The 16,311-nt window shown below is 36.4% G+C and overlaps 1 protein-coding gene across 5 annotated transcripts in view; it reads right to left on the reverse strand.

Annotated features, from left to right (window-relative positions):
- Nucleotides 1-16,311, reverse strand: part of Mgat2 (alpha-1,6-mannosyl-glycoprotein 2-beta-N-acetylglucosaminyltransferase) — a 52,837-nt gene that overhangs the window by 8,010 nt on the left and 28,516 nt on the right. The window contains exons 3-10 of one of the 5 annotated variants that reach the window (XM_017606543.1): nt 14,025-14,156; nt 13,635-13,766; nt 12,160-12,335; nt 10,736-10,888; nt 10,556-10,644; nt 10,323-10,468; nt 10,087-10,247; nt 9,385-9,741 (exon numbers count right to left, since the gene is read on the reverse strand). In XM_017606543.1, the coding sequence (XP_017462032.1) occupies nt 9,385-9,741; nt 10,087-10,247; nt 10,323-10,468; nt 10,556-10,644; nt 10,736-10,888; nt 12,160-12,335; nt 13,635-13,766; nt 14,025-14,156 (1,346 nt within the window). Of the gene's footprint in view, nt 1-9,384; nt 9,742-10,086; nt 10,248-10,322; nt 10,496-10,555; nt 10,645-10,735; nt 10,889-12,159; nt 12,336-13,634; nt 13,767-14,024; nt 14,157-16,311 lie in introns of all 5 variants that reach the window. The other 4 variants (XM_017606537.1, XM_017606547.1, XM_017606556.1 and 1 more) reach the window with 4 other exon arrangements.

The following is a 16,311-nucleotide window of genomic DNA, read 5'->3' on the forward strand; positions in this document are numbered from 1 at the left end:
GAACACCACACGTAATTTTGTAGTGCGGCTTTCGGGTCTCACAATGCAATGGTGAGGAATGAAGTACCTAGGTTTACTGATGGAATCAATATCCACTTGCGTCATGTGCCCCAAGTTCTCATCTTTCTCCATAAATTGTACATATTGATTCTTTGTCTGGAGCAATTTTGCCAGTCGACGTTCTAAGGCCAGTAATCGATTATACGCCATCCCATAGGATTCCCCTAAGGCCTCCGGATTTTCATGAAATGGTAGCCTTACCATGAATCTCCCATTTCTATTGATGAGTGTATGTTGTGTGAAATAAGCTTCGAACTGTTTTTCTGCTACGGAATGTTGTTTTCTTACAGTTGCAACATCCTCAAGTTCCCATAATCGAGCAATGGCTGCATCTAAGTTGATGTCATCGTTGGTACAGATTCCACATATTGCATTTGAGATGTAGTTGCCACCAACTTTTCCCGCGATGATCCATCCCAGCACTGTATTTTGCAGAATGGGTAGGTCATCTGACAGTTTGATTTGCCCTGCTGCCATCAGTTGGTTGTAGAATTCCGCCCCCAACAATATATCAATTTTGTCAGGATGATTGAATGATGGATCGGCTAACATGATGTTCTTGCCATTCGTCGATCGTGATTTCTTGCGAAGGCTGAAGCAATACCGCTGTCTCTAGCCGCGTTGTAAAGTTGTTGATCCGAGACTGTAGCGCCACATTGACTCTATGCTGTATCTTAGTGCTCCTTGACCCGATGCCACTAATGGAGATTGATGATGGTTTAGTTGAGATGCCAAGACGTTTAACCAATCGTTCAGTCACAAAATTAACTTGTGAGCCTGAATCGAGAATTGCCCGACACTGCACTTCTGTTCCGATTCCTCTAACTTTCACCATGGCAGTGCTGAGTAGTACATATGTATGTGTTTGACTTTGTGAGGTTTGCGGTGGTAAGTGACGCCGCTTCGTCTTTTGATGGTGTTGATTTGGTCCTGGATGGTGTAGTACTTTGCGATCCGTTGCCTTGTGTTGGAGTGGCTACTGATGTAATGTCTTTGCTCACATCCCTTTTTGAATCCTCGAAATGTAACAGCGTGTTGTGTTTTTTGTTGCATTTCAGACAGTTTCTTAATATACAATTTTTAGAACCATGTCCCGGTTTTAGGCAATTGTGGCAATATTTCTGCCCTTGTATGAACTGAAAGCGTGCCGATGGAGACTGTTGTAAAAATTCCTTGCAAGAAAATAATGGATGTTTTCCTTTTTTGCACATGCTGCAAGTGTCATTTCTATGACCTTTGGATGTGACTGAAGTGCACACCTTTGCAGTTGAGCTTGTAGATTTGTCTTTGACACCCATCGCTTCCATGGATTGAAAGTGTTTCTCCAGAAATTGCAGGAATTCCTTGAGTGTTTGTACCTCCCGTGGCTTTGATAATGATTGTTCGTACCGCAAACGAGTCGGTTGATCCAGTTTCTTTGGTAGAAGGGGTAGCAGAAGTGGATCCCATGTTGATGTGTCTATCTACAAATTTTGCAATGCTAATAGACATTCTTGTGTTGTGTCATGCAGCTTTTTAACATTGTCCATTGATGTGCTTCCAGGTGTAGTAGTTAGCTCATGTACTAACTTGCTCACCAGCAAGCGTTTGTGGTTGTAACGCTCCAGAAGCATGAACCAAGCTGCATCAAAATTCTCTCCTGTTGATGTGAAATGTTTAATTAGATTTCCAGCCTACCCCACTAAGTGAGTTTTCAAGTACCACATTTTCTGAACTTTTGAAAGAGGTTGATTTATTACCAGTTGCGAGAATAGGTCAGGAAATTCTTGCCATTTNTATATTTTGCAAAATGGGTAGGTCATCTGACATTTTGATTTGCACTGCTGCCATCAGTTGGTTGTAGAATTCCGCCCCCAACAATATATCAATTTTGTCAGGATGATTGAATGATGGATCGGCTAACATGATGTTCTTGCCATTCGTCGATCGTGATTTCTTGCGAAGGCTGAAGCAATACCGCTGTCTCTAGCCGCGTTGTAAAGTTGTTGATCCGAGACTGTAGCGCCACATTGACTCTATGCTGTATCTTAGTGCTCCTCGACCCGATGCCACTAATGGAGATTGATGATGGTTTAGTTGAGATGCCAAGACGTTTAACCAATCGTTCAGTCACAAAATTAACTTGTGAGCCTGAATCGAGAATTGCCCGACACTGCACTTCTGTTCCGATTCCTCTAACTTTCACCATGGCAGTGCTGAGTAGTACATACGTATGTGTTTGACTTTGTGAGGTTTGCGGTGGTAAGTGACGCCGCTTCGTCTTTTGATGGTGTTGATTTGGTCCTGGATGGTGTAGTACTTTGCGATCCGTTGCCTTGTGTTGGAGTGGCTACTGATGTAATGTCTTTGCTCACATCCCTTTTTGAATCCTCGAAATGTAACAGCGTGTTGTGTTTTTTGTTGCATTTCAGACAGTTTCTTAATATACAATTTTTAGAACCATGTCCTGGTTTTAGGCAATTGTGGCAATATTTCTGCCCTTGTATGACCTGAAAGCGTGTCGATGGAGACTGTTGTAAAAATTCCTTGCAAAAAAATAATGGATGTTTTCCTTTTTTGCACATGCTGCAAGTGTCATTTTTATGACCTTTGGATGTGACTGAAGTGCACACCTTTGCAGTTGAGCTTGTAGATTTGTCTTTGACAACCCATCGCTTCCATGGATTGAAAGTGTTTCTCCAGAAATTGCAGGAATTCCTTGAGTGTTTGTACCTCCCGTGGCTTTGATAATGATTGTTTGTACCGCAAACGAGTCGGTTGATCTAGTTTCTTTAGTAGAAGGGGGAGCAGAAGTGGATCCCATGTTTTGCAATGCCATTCTTGTGTTGTGTCATGCAGCTTTTTAACATTGTCCATTGATGTGCTTCCAGGTGTAGTAGTTAGCTCATGTACTAAATTGCTCACCAGCAAGCGTTTGTGGTTGTAACGCTCCAGAAGCATGAACCAAGCTGCATCAAAATTCTCTCCTGTTGATGTGAAATGTTTAATTAGATTTCCAGCCTACCCCACTAAGTGAGTTTTCAAGTACCACATTTTCTGAACTTTTGAAAGAGGTTGATTTATTACCAGTTGCGAGAATAGGTCAGGAAATTCTTGCCATTTTAAATAGGTGCCATCGAATTTTGGAATTATTGTCTTCGGAAATGAAATTGATTGCAGTTTAATCGGAAGTTGGTTTGAAGATTGCTCAGTATGGGAGTCACTATTAGCTGCTTGCAAAGTACTCCATACCTTTTCTTCAATTGAAATGAAGTTATCGACCTTGTAGCCCTGCTCGGTTGGGTTGTCGAACATCTTATATATCCTAAAGTGAATGCCTTCTATATTTTCCCACAGCTTATTAATTGTTGGAACACATTGTGGTGAAACGTTGTCGTTCAGTAACCGTCGCAACGAGGCCATCATTACCCCTTGTCTGTGAACTAGTTTAGTGTACTCGTTGGAAGCTGCCTGTTTGGTTCCAGTATCATGCCGTGCTTCTGTGTAGACTGCTTCCATTTTTCTTCTTGTAGTTTTGTGGGTCCTTAACTGCTGCACTGGCCTTGTTTAAGCAGAATGTCCTTTCACTGGGGTCACCAGAATGTTCGTAACAGTAGCGATTACGCCAAGTTCGAACACTGTTGTTTGCTTGATTCCTTTCAAGTGATCTTTATTGAATTAATGATTACATTTTTATACAAACTAAATGCTTACGTAGCTAACTAATAAGGCCTTAAAAACTTTAGATCGTAAGCAAAATTATTGTAAAGGCTTTATTCCCACGTTTTGGTTTACATAAGCATAATTAATGCAAATGCTTTGTTCCCACGTTTTTGTTGACATAAGCATACTCCACATTTTGCGTCTACTTTCATTTGTGTGCATTAATCAACAATTGACACATGCCAAATTAGTTGGCTATAAGAATACACTAAAAGGCATAAAGTGCAAACTCCGCATAAAATAATGCAAGCGAAAATTAATACCCTGTTGAGTAAAGCCAATGCAATATTAATATGTCGACTTTTCATATTAAATAACACTAAATATACTAAACAAGTCGGCGTCTTTAAACTTGAAAAATATGCTTTATAGATTGTGTACTTTTTAACAACTACCGCCATCTCGAGGTTAGGCCGGGTAGTTTTGGGACCACCCCCGTAGATACCATAAATTAAAGGAGACATAAGCAATTTACATCGTGCGGTGCAGAAGTATAAATACTATTCCGATACCCCTGGGAGTTTTGGCGGACCTGTAAGATATAGTTACTACGAAAAAATGTACTGGAAATCTCCTGGAGAGAAACAGAAAAATATTGATGTTCAATATGTGATGTGAATCCCATACCATTTCTACGAAAAGTTGTTTTTTCCCCGTATAAAATACATTTTATACATACATTTTTGAGTGCTTTGAGCGACTTCTAAAAATTTTGTGATTTCAAAATAAAAAATAGGGATATATATACATATTTTTTTTTTTGGCATAGAAAAATCCGAGGGGGTGAGAGCATAATAATTCCGACATTATTTTTTCACATGCTTTTTATGACCACCCTAGTATACATATTATGAAAAGCAACCATAGTTAAGTGCTACAAAGTTGAGGATAATGCCCCATTATGAGCTCAAAAAAGAGTCAGAAAAGAGCATATTTTCCTTCCTAGAAGGGCATGCGAATAGGAGTCCAAGTTCGGAGTCATATGAGAGTCTGAATTATGACGCTTTCTGAGTATTAAAAACAAATATTCTTTATAATTCTGATTACTAATAAGCTTTTACTTATATGTGACCTTTGTTACTTATGTTCAACACAGAATTTATGACACCAAAAGTGTCAGTCTGGTGAACTGGTCTCAAAATTATATTTATAACGGAAGACTTATTTGTAAGGGTAGTATTTGGAGGGACTAGTAACCAAGACTTGATTGTAAATAAATATGTTTACCAATCAAGGCATATTGAACAGGTAGTATCAGTAGAGCAGCTGATTTAATTTTTTTTGTAAATTATTTGGTCTCTAAAATGTCAAATATTATTAATTTATTCTGATAAAAATTCTCAACTGTCAAAATCTACAAAACAAGCGATTGAATAGCAACTTTAGGAACGTTCATCAAACTCAGCAGCACAAACTGTGATAACTAGGTCTGGCAAACAAATATATTAAGAAATAAAGTTGCAAAATTTTTTATTTTTTCCAATTTTAATTTTGTATTTGTATTTTTGTCATGGCACACGTTGATTTACAAGAGAAAAAATCAGAACAGATTTTGACACTTTAGATACCAGAAGCAACAACAAAATGCACGTAAATTTTGTTTTTGCTCTAATGCTACTGTTTGATATGCCTTGCTCCCAATTAAAACTTATGGAAGGTTTCAAGACCGGGCCGAACTCCTGTAAGAACAAAAATGGCGACCTAGTGACCGATGTCCAGAATGTACTTAAATTGTGTAGGGAACACTTTTACAACCTATTGAATGGTAGCAGCGCTGAAAGTAGTGGATAAGACGAACCTGAGTTCCCAGTCGATGGTGATGGAGTAGCTGTCCCACCGCCTGACTATGACGAGGTAAGAATAGCGATTACGCGGCCTGCCAGCCGAGCTATTCAAGTACGGCGGCGAGGAGCTGATGAGGTGCATGCATCAGCCGTATGCAGAATATGGTCAGATGAACGCATGCCCGACGACTAGAATTTAAGTGTGCTCTGCCCAATCCACAAGAAAGGTGACCCCGTTATTCGCGCCAACTACCGTGGGATTAGCCTTCTAAGCATAGGCTACAAGGTCTTATCGAGCGTATTGTGCGAAAGACTGAAGCCCACCATCTACGAACTGATTGGACCTTATCAGTGCGGCCTTAGGCCTGGCAAATCCACCGTAGATCAGGTATTCACAATCTCGCCAAATCTTGGAAAAGACCCGCGAGCATAGGATCGACACACACCATCTNTTATTCGCGCCAACTACCGTGGGATTAGCCTTCTAAGCATAGGCTACAAGGTCTTATCGAGCGTATTGTGCGAAAGACTGAAGCCCACCATCTACGAACTGATTGGACCTTATCAGTGCGGCCTTAGGCCTGGCAAATCCACCGTAGATCAGGTATTCACAATCTCGCCAAATCTTGGAAAAGACCCGCGAGCATAGGATCGACACACACCATCTATTTGTCGATTTCAAAGCCGCTTTCGACAGCATGATGCCGCGATGTCTGAATTTGGTATCCCCACGAAACTAATACGGCTGTGTATAATGACGTTGAGCAATACCACCAGCTCCATCAGAATAGGGAAGGACCTCACCGAGCCGTTTGATACCAAACAAGCTTTCAGACAAGGGGACTCCCTTTCATGTAATTTCTTTTATCTGATGTTGGAGAAGATAAGAGCCGCAGAACTGAACCGCTCAGGCACAGACATCGATATTATCGGGATTGGATAGAGAAGCGAAGCGAATGGGTCTGGTGGTGAACGAGGACAACGAGGAAGGTCATCACACAAACAGTCAGAGCATACGCGTCTTGGCACCCACGTCACTGTTGACAGTTACAAGTTTGAAAAAGTAGACGACTTCGTTTATTTGGGAAGCAGCATTAACACCGATAATAATGTCAACCTTGAAATCCAACGGAGAATCACTCTTGCCAACAAGTGTTACTTTGGACTGAGTAGGCAATTCAGGAGTAAAGTCCTCTCTCGACGTACGTGCTGGTATATGGCGCAGAAGCATGGACAATGATAACATCCGATGAGGCAGCTCTTGGGAGTATTCGAGAGAAAGATTCTGCGGAAGATCTACGGGCCTTTACGCGTTGGCGATGGCGAGTACCGCAGACGATGGAACGATGAGCTGTATGATTTTGACTATGTGATCGACTGCATTGGAATTCATGTATTCATAGTCAGCTATTGAAGCGTTGTTAACGACAATGCCACGCCAAAGTTGTATGTGGAAGGGCATTTACTCTTGCGTAAAAAATCAGTCGATACCCAATATGCACACTGCAAACATTTTTCCACTTTTTTCAATCTTAGAGAAATTCTTGATTCTCAAGTAGATACACAACATTTTTCTAAAAAAAATTTCCCAAGGTTTGACTAAATTTCAATAAAGTTTGTACTCAAAATAATATGCAAGTTTTTCTCAAATGAAAAACTCAGATTATTGCAAAATAATAATATGTACAAAAATGTGCCCCTTTGTTAGAAAATGGTTGGTTCTCCAATTGAGGTACACTTGAAAATCAACATTGGACATTGGAATATGTAGTGGATCTCCATTTGACCTCCAACCCAAATGTTTATTGGGTACTTACTTCCAACAATATAGATACATATGATGTATGCATGGGTTAATAGAAAGCGGTATTGTGTTAAAATAATTTTTAATATTCGCATCTTTTGTTTGATAACACATCAATACATAAATGAATACTTATATCTGTGTAAAGTAAAGTAAGTAGACGTATTAAAAGTGGTTAGTATTCACTAATAAAGACTAATCATTGCTTTCGAATCTATGTAAAATCTAAATATTTGCTGTGTTCTTTTTCTTGCTGAATATTAACTTTTACTAAGTAAATTGTTGTCATCTAATATAGATACAGGTCAGTAGATACCTCAAGAAATTTAGTTTGTGTTGGTGGCTTTGGCATATGTGACGTACGGTAAATAACCTAAACAATTACACAATTCAACATACATATGATTAGAAAATGTGAAACACCATAAATAAATAAGCACAATTAAAAACATTTATTACAAAAGTACACAATAAACACAGATTTACACATAACTATGTACGTACACACAACAATGCAGAATTTATGTATATAGATACATTTGTAGCGTACGTGCAATTCTAAGCAAATTTTCCGAAGAAAGATTGGGTCTAAAATCAATTTGGAGTTTGCCAAATTGTGAAAGTAGGTATCGAAGAATATGTAAAAATTTTCACTTTTGCGCCCTCTGGAGAAATTAAAAAAAAATTTTAAGTCCATAGGATGTTTTTATACAAAATTTAAGCACTTATTTACGACACTACAGCAAAATGCTAAGACACCTATTTTCGCAATTTGGCAAACTCCAAGTTGATTTTACTATGGGTCCGCAAATTTGCTTAGAATTTCACATAGAATCCTTCTGTTCTATGCGCGCATAGTCGAAAAGTCTCCCAAAAGTGACCCACCCTAATATAAATACACATATTGTTGTTAAATGAATTAGATCGGACTAAGCGGCGTAGATATCTACTAGATGTTTGTTAGTAAATATGTGGGATATGCGTGTATGTACAGGTAGATCTTGGTTAACCAGTACCGATACAAGTAGACATCGAATACTTTAAATTCGATATATTTCGGGTACCGATACTTTCTTTCTATACTACATCCAGGTGAAAGTTTCGATACCTGCATGGCGTTATTTTACGCGGTTAAGTTCTGATCAGTACTTTAGCCACTTTTTTCCATTAATGACCGGAAACTCCCCAGCTAGCACATTTCCCAGACAATTCATTGATATCAGACAAGTCGGAATAAAAAGTTGACTATTTAGACAAGTCTTACTGGTTTCGTACAGATTTCTGGGCGAAGTGTCTGGAGATGTTTTTTTTTTCCTTGTTCGATGTGTCTTATCGAATTATGTCCGATTTCGGGCATTCACGTCTGATAATTCTTATTTTCCATGATTATTGGTCAGACATCTGTTAGATATCCGTCAGAATCGTCGGTAATTAAATCAGAATTTCCCACGCCCTCTCGGTTAGACTTCCTGTCAACCTCTCCACACGCTTCTCTGACTTCTTATCTTCAGTACATACATACATATATAAAAAGTGTTACTGCAATGAAATGTTCAAATGAATGACGTCGAATGGTGGCACAATATGTATGAAGGTATGTATGTAAGTACATAGGTAAATTTATAAGCAATTTCTACAAACGTAATGGCTCAAATTGCGACAGCTTTGAAATTTCGTGCAACCGACTAGCAAATTAAAATGAAAGCTTGGACAGTTATAAAAATAGAAACATTTGTAATTGAAAAAACTAAAAATAAAGTACAATGTACTGTATTACATACAAAAAGCGTCGATCATACAAACATAGTTCGATATATAATACAAATACAAACTGAAAGGAGTTTAACAAGGACACAAATGACGACAATCAGGCAATATCGATTAATGATTTAAAACAAATTAGTTACTTCAATACAAAACATTCAAATACATGTATGTATGTATAAATAAGACTTTATTAAAAAAAAATGTTTGGGTTAAATGTGTACATGAACATGTTACTTTTTTCTGTTTTTTTTTTATTAGCCCAACTACCTTCTGATAGACAGAATACAGTGATGGTAGCACGTGATAACTCCACGATTGCTGTGCGGCGCTTTTATCTGTTGTGGTTGTGGTGGAAGTGGTAATGGTATTGTGGTGGTTGTTAATGATGTGTGCGTTGTTGTTGTTGTTGTTGGTGAGTGTATCACCGACATAAACTTTTTCTTTATTATTTTCGTTAAAATACTTTTTATTAAAACTATTCGCAGCTGATGTGGACGATGACGATGACGATGCGTGCGATGACAATTGCTGTGAGTTTCTATTTTTATTGCGATTATATCCTAATAAATTGCTGGAAGTGAGCAGCGAGGAAGCATATTGACTGCTAAGGGATTTCTTATTAGTCTGTCGCCATTAGTACATATCCAAATATTAAATGGTTCAGTAAATAAGAAAACAAATGAATTGGAGGATATTTTGTAGCGCAGTGATGTGAATTAAAATTCAACGAAAACATATTTGTAATTGTAAAAAAAGAGAGAAAGAGAGAGAAATAGGTTAATGAGCTCAAAAGCAGTTTAAAGCGCTAAATTTCAAATGCGTTCTGTTATGCTTCTTTTGAAAGTATAATACATTATTAATGAATATCATTGAATAAAACAAATAATAATTGTACCCTTAAGAGTTAAAATAGCTTTTAGACAATGTAATCAAATTTTTGTGAAATTTTATATAAGTACCAAAACTTACTTTACTATTATATGTGTAGTAGTTGAAGGTCTTTAAATATGTGCCCAGCGAAAGTATATCGCACTGCGGACATAAACTGCCTATTGAAGACTGCATCATTTCGAGGAGATAAAGAAAATCTTCGGCTACATAATGATCTTCCTCTAGGAACAATACCAGACCTGCAAATATTTGTGTAGATTTAATTATAATTAATTACAATTTTCTTTCCTTTAAATATGTCATATGTAACTAACCAGTATGATAACGTGTCACATCCAACTGGTCAAATACACGATTCGCCTTCCACCACCAATGATGTTTTGTCTGTGTAAACTTCGCTTCCCTGTAATGCCCGTATAGGTCGGGGTAGAGGGCATTATTGCATTTGCGTACGATGGCTCTGTTTAAGAAGAATGTAATAAAATTGCTGAGAAAATGGTAAGATAATTTGTACAAAATATGCTCTTGTTAAAAATTTGGCACTCACTGATCTTTTTTCATGTCACGCGGACAGTCATTCGGGTCTACGCCAGGAAACTCATTCGGATGAGTTTGTATGGAGTAAGGATAAAATATCTGTGAAATAAAAAGTGATACATGTTAACGAATGGTAATGAAACATTTTTCTTACCAATGTAGTTAAGCTTTAATGGTATTTGTTAATTACCTGTATGACCTTACAGAAATCAATAGTTTGCACCAAATCATTGATGTCATCGTCGTAGTAGTCATGCGAGAATATTAATAAAGTCTTAGAAATGTCCTTGGCCTGCGCCAGACTAACGATCAAATGGCGTAGGTAGGTTATACGTGTATGCACCTAAATTTAGAAATTTATTTCTGAGTATTTTTTTCCGAAATGTGTGTTTGTGTGTGCAAGTAAGTGTACAGTTAATAACAATCTTAGCGTATACAATCTGGCACAATTTTTAGGTGTACCCTCGAATAATACTCTCTAGAAAATCTGACACACAAAAATGCCGATGCACGTAAACCTCATTTTAGGTCGTAGATTATGGATATGAATGTTTACCGCTTTTTTTTCCTAAAATATTATAATTTTTATGAAAAAAACTTCAAACTTTAACAAGGAAAAAAATAGCACCTTTTTTATAGCTTTTTGTCACGTGTATTAGAGCATGTTATTTTGCCAAAAAATCAAGCTACTTACGATGAAAATCGATGGATAATTAAACTACTTTTGAATGGTCAAATGAAAATGTGCAATAATTTTATGTATGAACTAAGCAGCAAGAAATAATTTCACTCATACGCCATATCGCACATGGCCATACCCGGTCATACTCGCACATGGCGTATGAATAACATTTTCGATGTTAAAAGTTGATTTTTTTTTCATTCGCAATGCAAACTTAAAATGAAAGTATCCTGGGAAAATGACCTGATCTAGAAAAACGGTATTCAGATTCTTAATCTACGACTCAAAATTACATAAGTTTATGTATCTGGGCGTTTTTTGTATCATTTTGGCGTCCCCACAGTGTAATTTAATAAAATACATACCGTATTTCTTGAAAAATTATACTGCTTAAAATTACGCAGTGTTGATAAAAAAATATTTTCAATTATATGAAAATTATTGGCAATTTGCGCATCGCTGCTAATTTTACTGGCGAGGAGAAAATTATCTAAATATTTACAATGGGAAGTCCAACGCTGCGACTAATCACATCGTGCTATCGTTTGAAAAATTCAATGATTCGTTTTCTTTTGTTGAAATATTAGCAGGATATAATGTTACTCATACGCTATGACCAAAGTTAATGGGCCCTATGTATAAAAAATACACTCAAATTTGCACTGACAAAGTGAGCTGAAATTCAAGAATTTGTACTGGAAATCGGATCGGAAGTTAAGCTTCCGTTTTAAGCATGAGGCCAATAGGTAAGCAAACCTTAGTGATTACGTAAAAGTGGTATGTTGCAGCGTAGTCATTTTCACTGAAATTATTTAGATTTATTTTTCCCCTAAAAACGATATTATTGCGACTATGCCAACGATGAGCATGATATGTATGCAAGTGCATGATGCTTCAATATATGAAATAAGCCTATATGTACTTCACCTCACCTGTATTACAATTATCACAGAATCATTTTGTAGCGGACCATATGTGTCCTCATTTAAAACTATTTGCAGTTCATTATACTTGGCGATTTGTTGCTTTATCTCCGAAATATTTGGAGGATGATAATAATCCATATAAGAGGCATTATATCTACCCGTACTGGTGTTATTATACTGCACTGGAATTAGAAAGAAAAGGTCAAGCGAATTCGAAAAATGATTTATTTGACTGTATATATGTAAGTACTATAGTTACGGTGACCATTCATACCGAGTTTGGCTGGACAGTACCGAGTTTAGGGAGAATTGTCCCGCTGAATATTTTTTTAAAGTTGGGACGTATAAATGTCCCGATTTTTCATATTTGTACCGATTAAGTCCCTATTTTTCAGTGTTTTCTATATTAATTTGATAAGGGTATCCTTTTACTCTGGCCCAAAAACAATTTTTCGTACAAAGGTAGCAGCACTTTCGTTATCACAAACGACATAGAATATAAGAGAGCCATAAACATAACCCGCATCCTAATTTTCTGTCATCTTTGGTTATGTTTTATTCTGTCAAACTGTCGCTATATTGCAGTATATAATCATTGTCACAGTTTTTTAAGGTTTTTGTATTGATTTGTTAACTTTTTTTAATGCAACAATTCCAACTTGATTTTTGTGAAATTATAAAAATAATACTAATTTCCTTTAAAAAGCGCGGATATGGAAAATATAAGCTGTAGATATAGTGTTGGAAATATAAATAGAGAAGAGACATTTTCGAATTTTTCGGCTATTCCCCTTGCGATCATTTAATATTTATTATTTTTTCATGAAAGTGAAATACTATGCAAGTAAAATCTTGTACAAAAATTAGCAAAATTCAGCAAAGTTTCATCAAAATTTTGAGCTTTTTAATTAGATTTCTTGAAGCATTCTGAGTATGCAGTTTTATAGCCCATTTGATTCAAAGTGTAAATTTTAAATGACTAGGACTTACCGTTGACTTTTGTAAACTTTTTGTGGAAGGTGTTGCTCATTTTATCCACACTTACTTAATACTTTTGGAACACACTTTGTATGGAAGAAAATGCGCGAAAAAAAATTGCCAAAAATCAATGGTAAGTCAACGTTTGTTAAAATTCGTAGAATTTTTAAAATGTTCTACAAAGTTTGAAATTTTGATTTACGTGTTTGTATTTTTAAGATAGTAAGTTATATTTTCATATGAAATAATAAACATTTTTGAACAAAGCAAAATAGCCAAAACTTGCTAAATGGTATTACCTATTTACATTCTCGCCACCGTATATATGAGTGTATCATTTTTCAAGTTTTTTTCTCTTTGTTTTGTTTTAAATACATAAAACTGTTTTAAAAGATATGATGTCTTTTGAATCTAAACACAAAATTGTATGTTCGGATTCGATGCTTTAGAAATGTCCCGATTTTTACCAACATAAATCTATGTATGTATGTCTGTAAACTTACTAGGTGCGGCTGCTGTGTGGTTTCTAGATTTGGGCGTTAGAAACTTATGTAAAACTGATGGCACCATTGAGAGCATCGCATCTATTGAATCGTTGGCTGGTTCACTAATCATCGGCATTTCACGAGAATCAGCTGTTTTAAAAATCGAAAGGAAAGGCATTCAGATGTACATATGTATGTATGCATAAAAAGGTATATATGTATGTATATACAAATCAAATTGCCGTATGCTAAAGTACATGGAAATGCATATTTCTTACATGCGTGTGTATGTACTCGTAATAAATCATAAGTAGACACAAGATGCCCCGTTACATAAGAATGCATGTACATATGTAATATACAAACACCAACAATTTCGAACATATGCACATGTAAATGTATACTTACTGTAGTTAAATACATGCAGCTGCATTAGTACGAATACGACGAGTGATACTACCAGAATTCCACGTATGTAATAGGTATTTCGTTTGCGATGCATGAATCCCGTGTTTGGCAACGGTAAGGGTATTTTACGAACTGTAAAATAAAGTTAACGCAATAAGAAATGCCATTAGAAAACTCTTATGCCGAATTTCCACTAGGCATATATGTAATACTTCTATATTGGCAGTAAGCTAACTTCTCAATGTGTAAGCATTCCGAAATCAAAGCGAGACAGTCTCGTACCGTTTTTGTCAATGTATTGTGTACTTGAGTGCCGTTTTTGTATATGTGTTGTGTACATGTTTATTTATAAACGTATGCGTTCCTTTTCTTTCGTACGTGTTTATTGATATATCTGTACTGTAGTGTTTTCGGGCGGTACTAGCTCTTACTGCCAATATAGGAGTATTACATATATGCCACTAGGCATTTAAATGACAGAAAATGTATAGAAGGGTGAAAAATTCATTTGAACAAATTAGGTAAAAGGCATGGTAAAAAAATAGGAAGGTAGAACCGCTGAGGAATTTTTCAAATTCTTGACGTTTGCAAGCAATTTCCCTGCAAATCCAAGTTCCCGAAATCTTAACGAAATCTTTAGGAGTATCTGATTTCTGTAACGATTTTTTTCCGAATCTTCAAAGAAAATTATATGAAGTGGTTGACACGAACTCGTAAAGAAATTTCTGTACGAAAAATAAAGAAAATTCTGCAAAAAGTCTGCAAGAAATTCTTCACATAGCAGCATTATTTTCATTTCTTCACCGATTTTCTTCCGAAATTTCGTAAAAGAATGGAAGTGTGCGTAATTTATTTAATTTTAGAAAATTCGGAAAAAATCGGATGGGATCTTTTCGAATTCGTTAAAATTTCTTTACGATTCAGAATACTCTGAAAAAATGGTTTGCAGGGTTAATTTTAAAATTTTACACACATTCTCATTTTCATTCTCAAACAACAACAACTTTGAACAACTCTGTTTTTTTACTCTCAGTTTTATACGATTTTAAAATGTTGGCAAACTTCAAAAAAAAAAAAATCATGGCCGACGCATTGAGAGAACGGTTTTACTTTACTATGCTTTTATCATGGGTAAAAGGTATGTAATTTTAAGAAAAAGCATTTCCTTAGGTTTTATGCAAACGGACCAAAGACTATATTTATAAACGTAATGGCACGGGTATTTTTTAATGCCCAGCATTGTCATTAAAAATTTTGTGATTCAATGCCTAGTTGCAGTGGCGGATCCAGCGGGGGGCTTTGGGGTTTAAACTACGTGTCAGTCAGTGGCGGGCACACGGGGGGGGGTTTAATACATAGACGCCAAATTATACATACATATGCACCATATTAAAACACCCCCCGTGGGTCCGCCACTGTCTGACGCGTAGTTTAACCCCCAAAACCCCGCCGCTGGATCCGCCACTGCCTAGTTGAAACTCAGCATTAGTTATGTATGAACCAAAGTAACGAAGGAATGATGGCTATGTTATTACCAGGGAATTGACTTTTAGGACCTAAAAACCTATAAAAAAGGCAAAATAAAATAACGAAATAGGCTGGAAAAAGCAAAAGAAAAAAGCGAAAAAGGCAGGAAAGGGGACTAGGTATTGCAGAAAAAAGCAAAATAAGGCACTAAAAAAAGACAGAAAATACGAAGAACAATCAAAAAATACATTTATTTTAGAAATGTTTATATTACAAGTAAAAAGAGAAAAACTATGAACTTTTCANTGTTTTAATACATAGACGCCAAATTATACATACATATGCACCATATTAAAACACCCCCCGTGGGTCCGCCACTGTCTGACGCGTAGTTTAACCCCCAAAACCCCGCCGCTGGATCCGCCACTGCCTAGTTGAAACTCAGCATTAGTTATGTATGAACCAAAGTAACGAAGGAATGATGGCTATGTTATTACCAGGGAATTGACTTTTAGGACCTAAAAACCTATAAAAAAGGCAAAATAAAATAACGAAATAGGCTGGAAAAAGCAAAAGAAAAAAGCGAAAAAGGCAGGAAAGGGGACTAGGTATTGCAGAAAAAAGCAAAATAAGGCACTAAAAAAAGACAGAAAATACGAAGAACAATCAAAAAATACATTTATTTTAGAAATGTTTATATTACAAGTAAAAAGAGAAAAACTATGAACTTTTCATTATATGAAAAATTTGTACTTTGAATCTTTGACTATTTTATCCTTTCGAGTTTCTAACTCATAAAACTTTAATCTGTATAGTTGTA

The sequence above is a fragment of the Rhagoletis zephyria genome, unplaced genomic scaffold (genome assembly GCF_001687245.7).
Source record: "Rhagoletis zephyria isolate East Lansing unplaced genomic scaffold, Rhagoletis_zephyria_1.1 Rzeph_scaffold_00163, whole genome shotgun sequence".
NCBI classification, from domain to species: Eukaryota; Metazoa; Arthropoda; class Insecta; order Diptera; family Tephritidae; genus Rhagoletis; species Rhagoletis zephyria.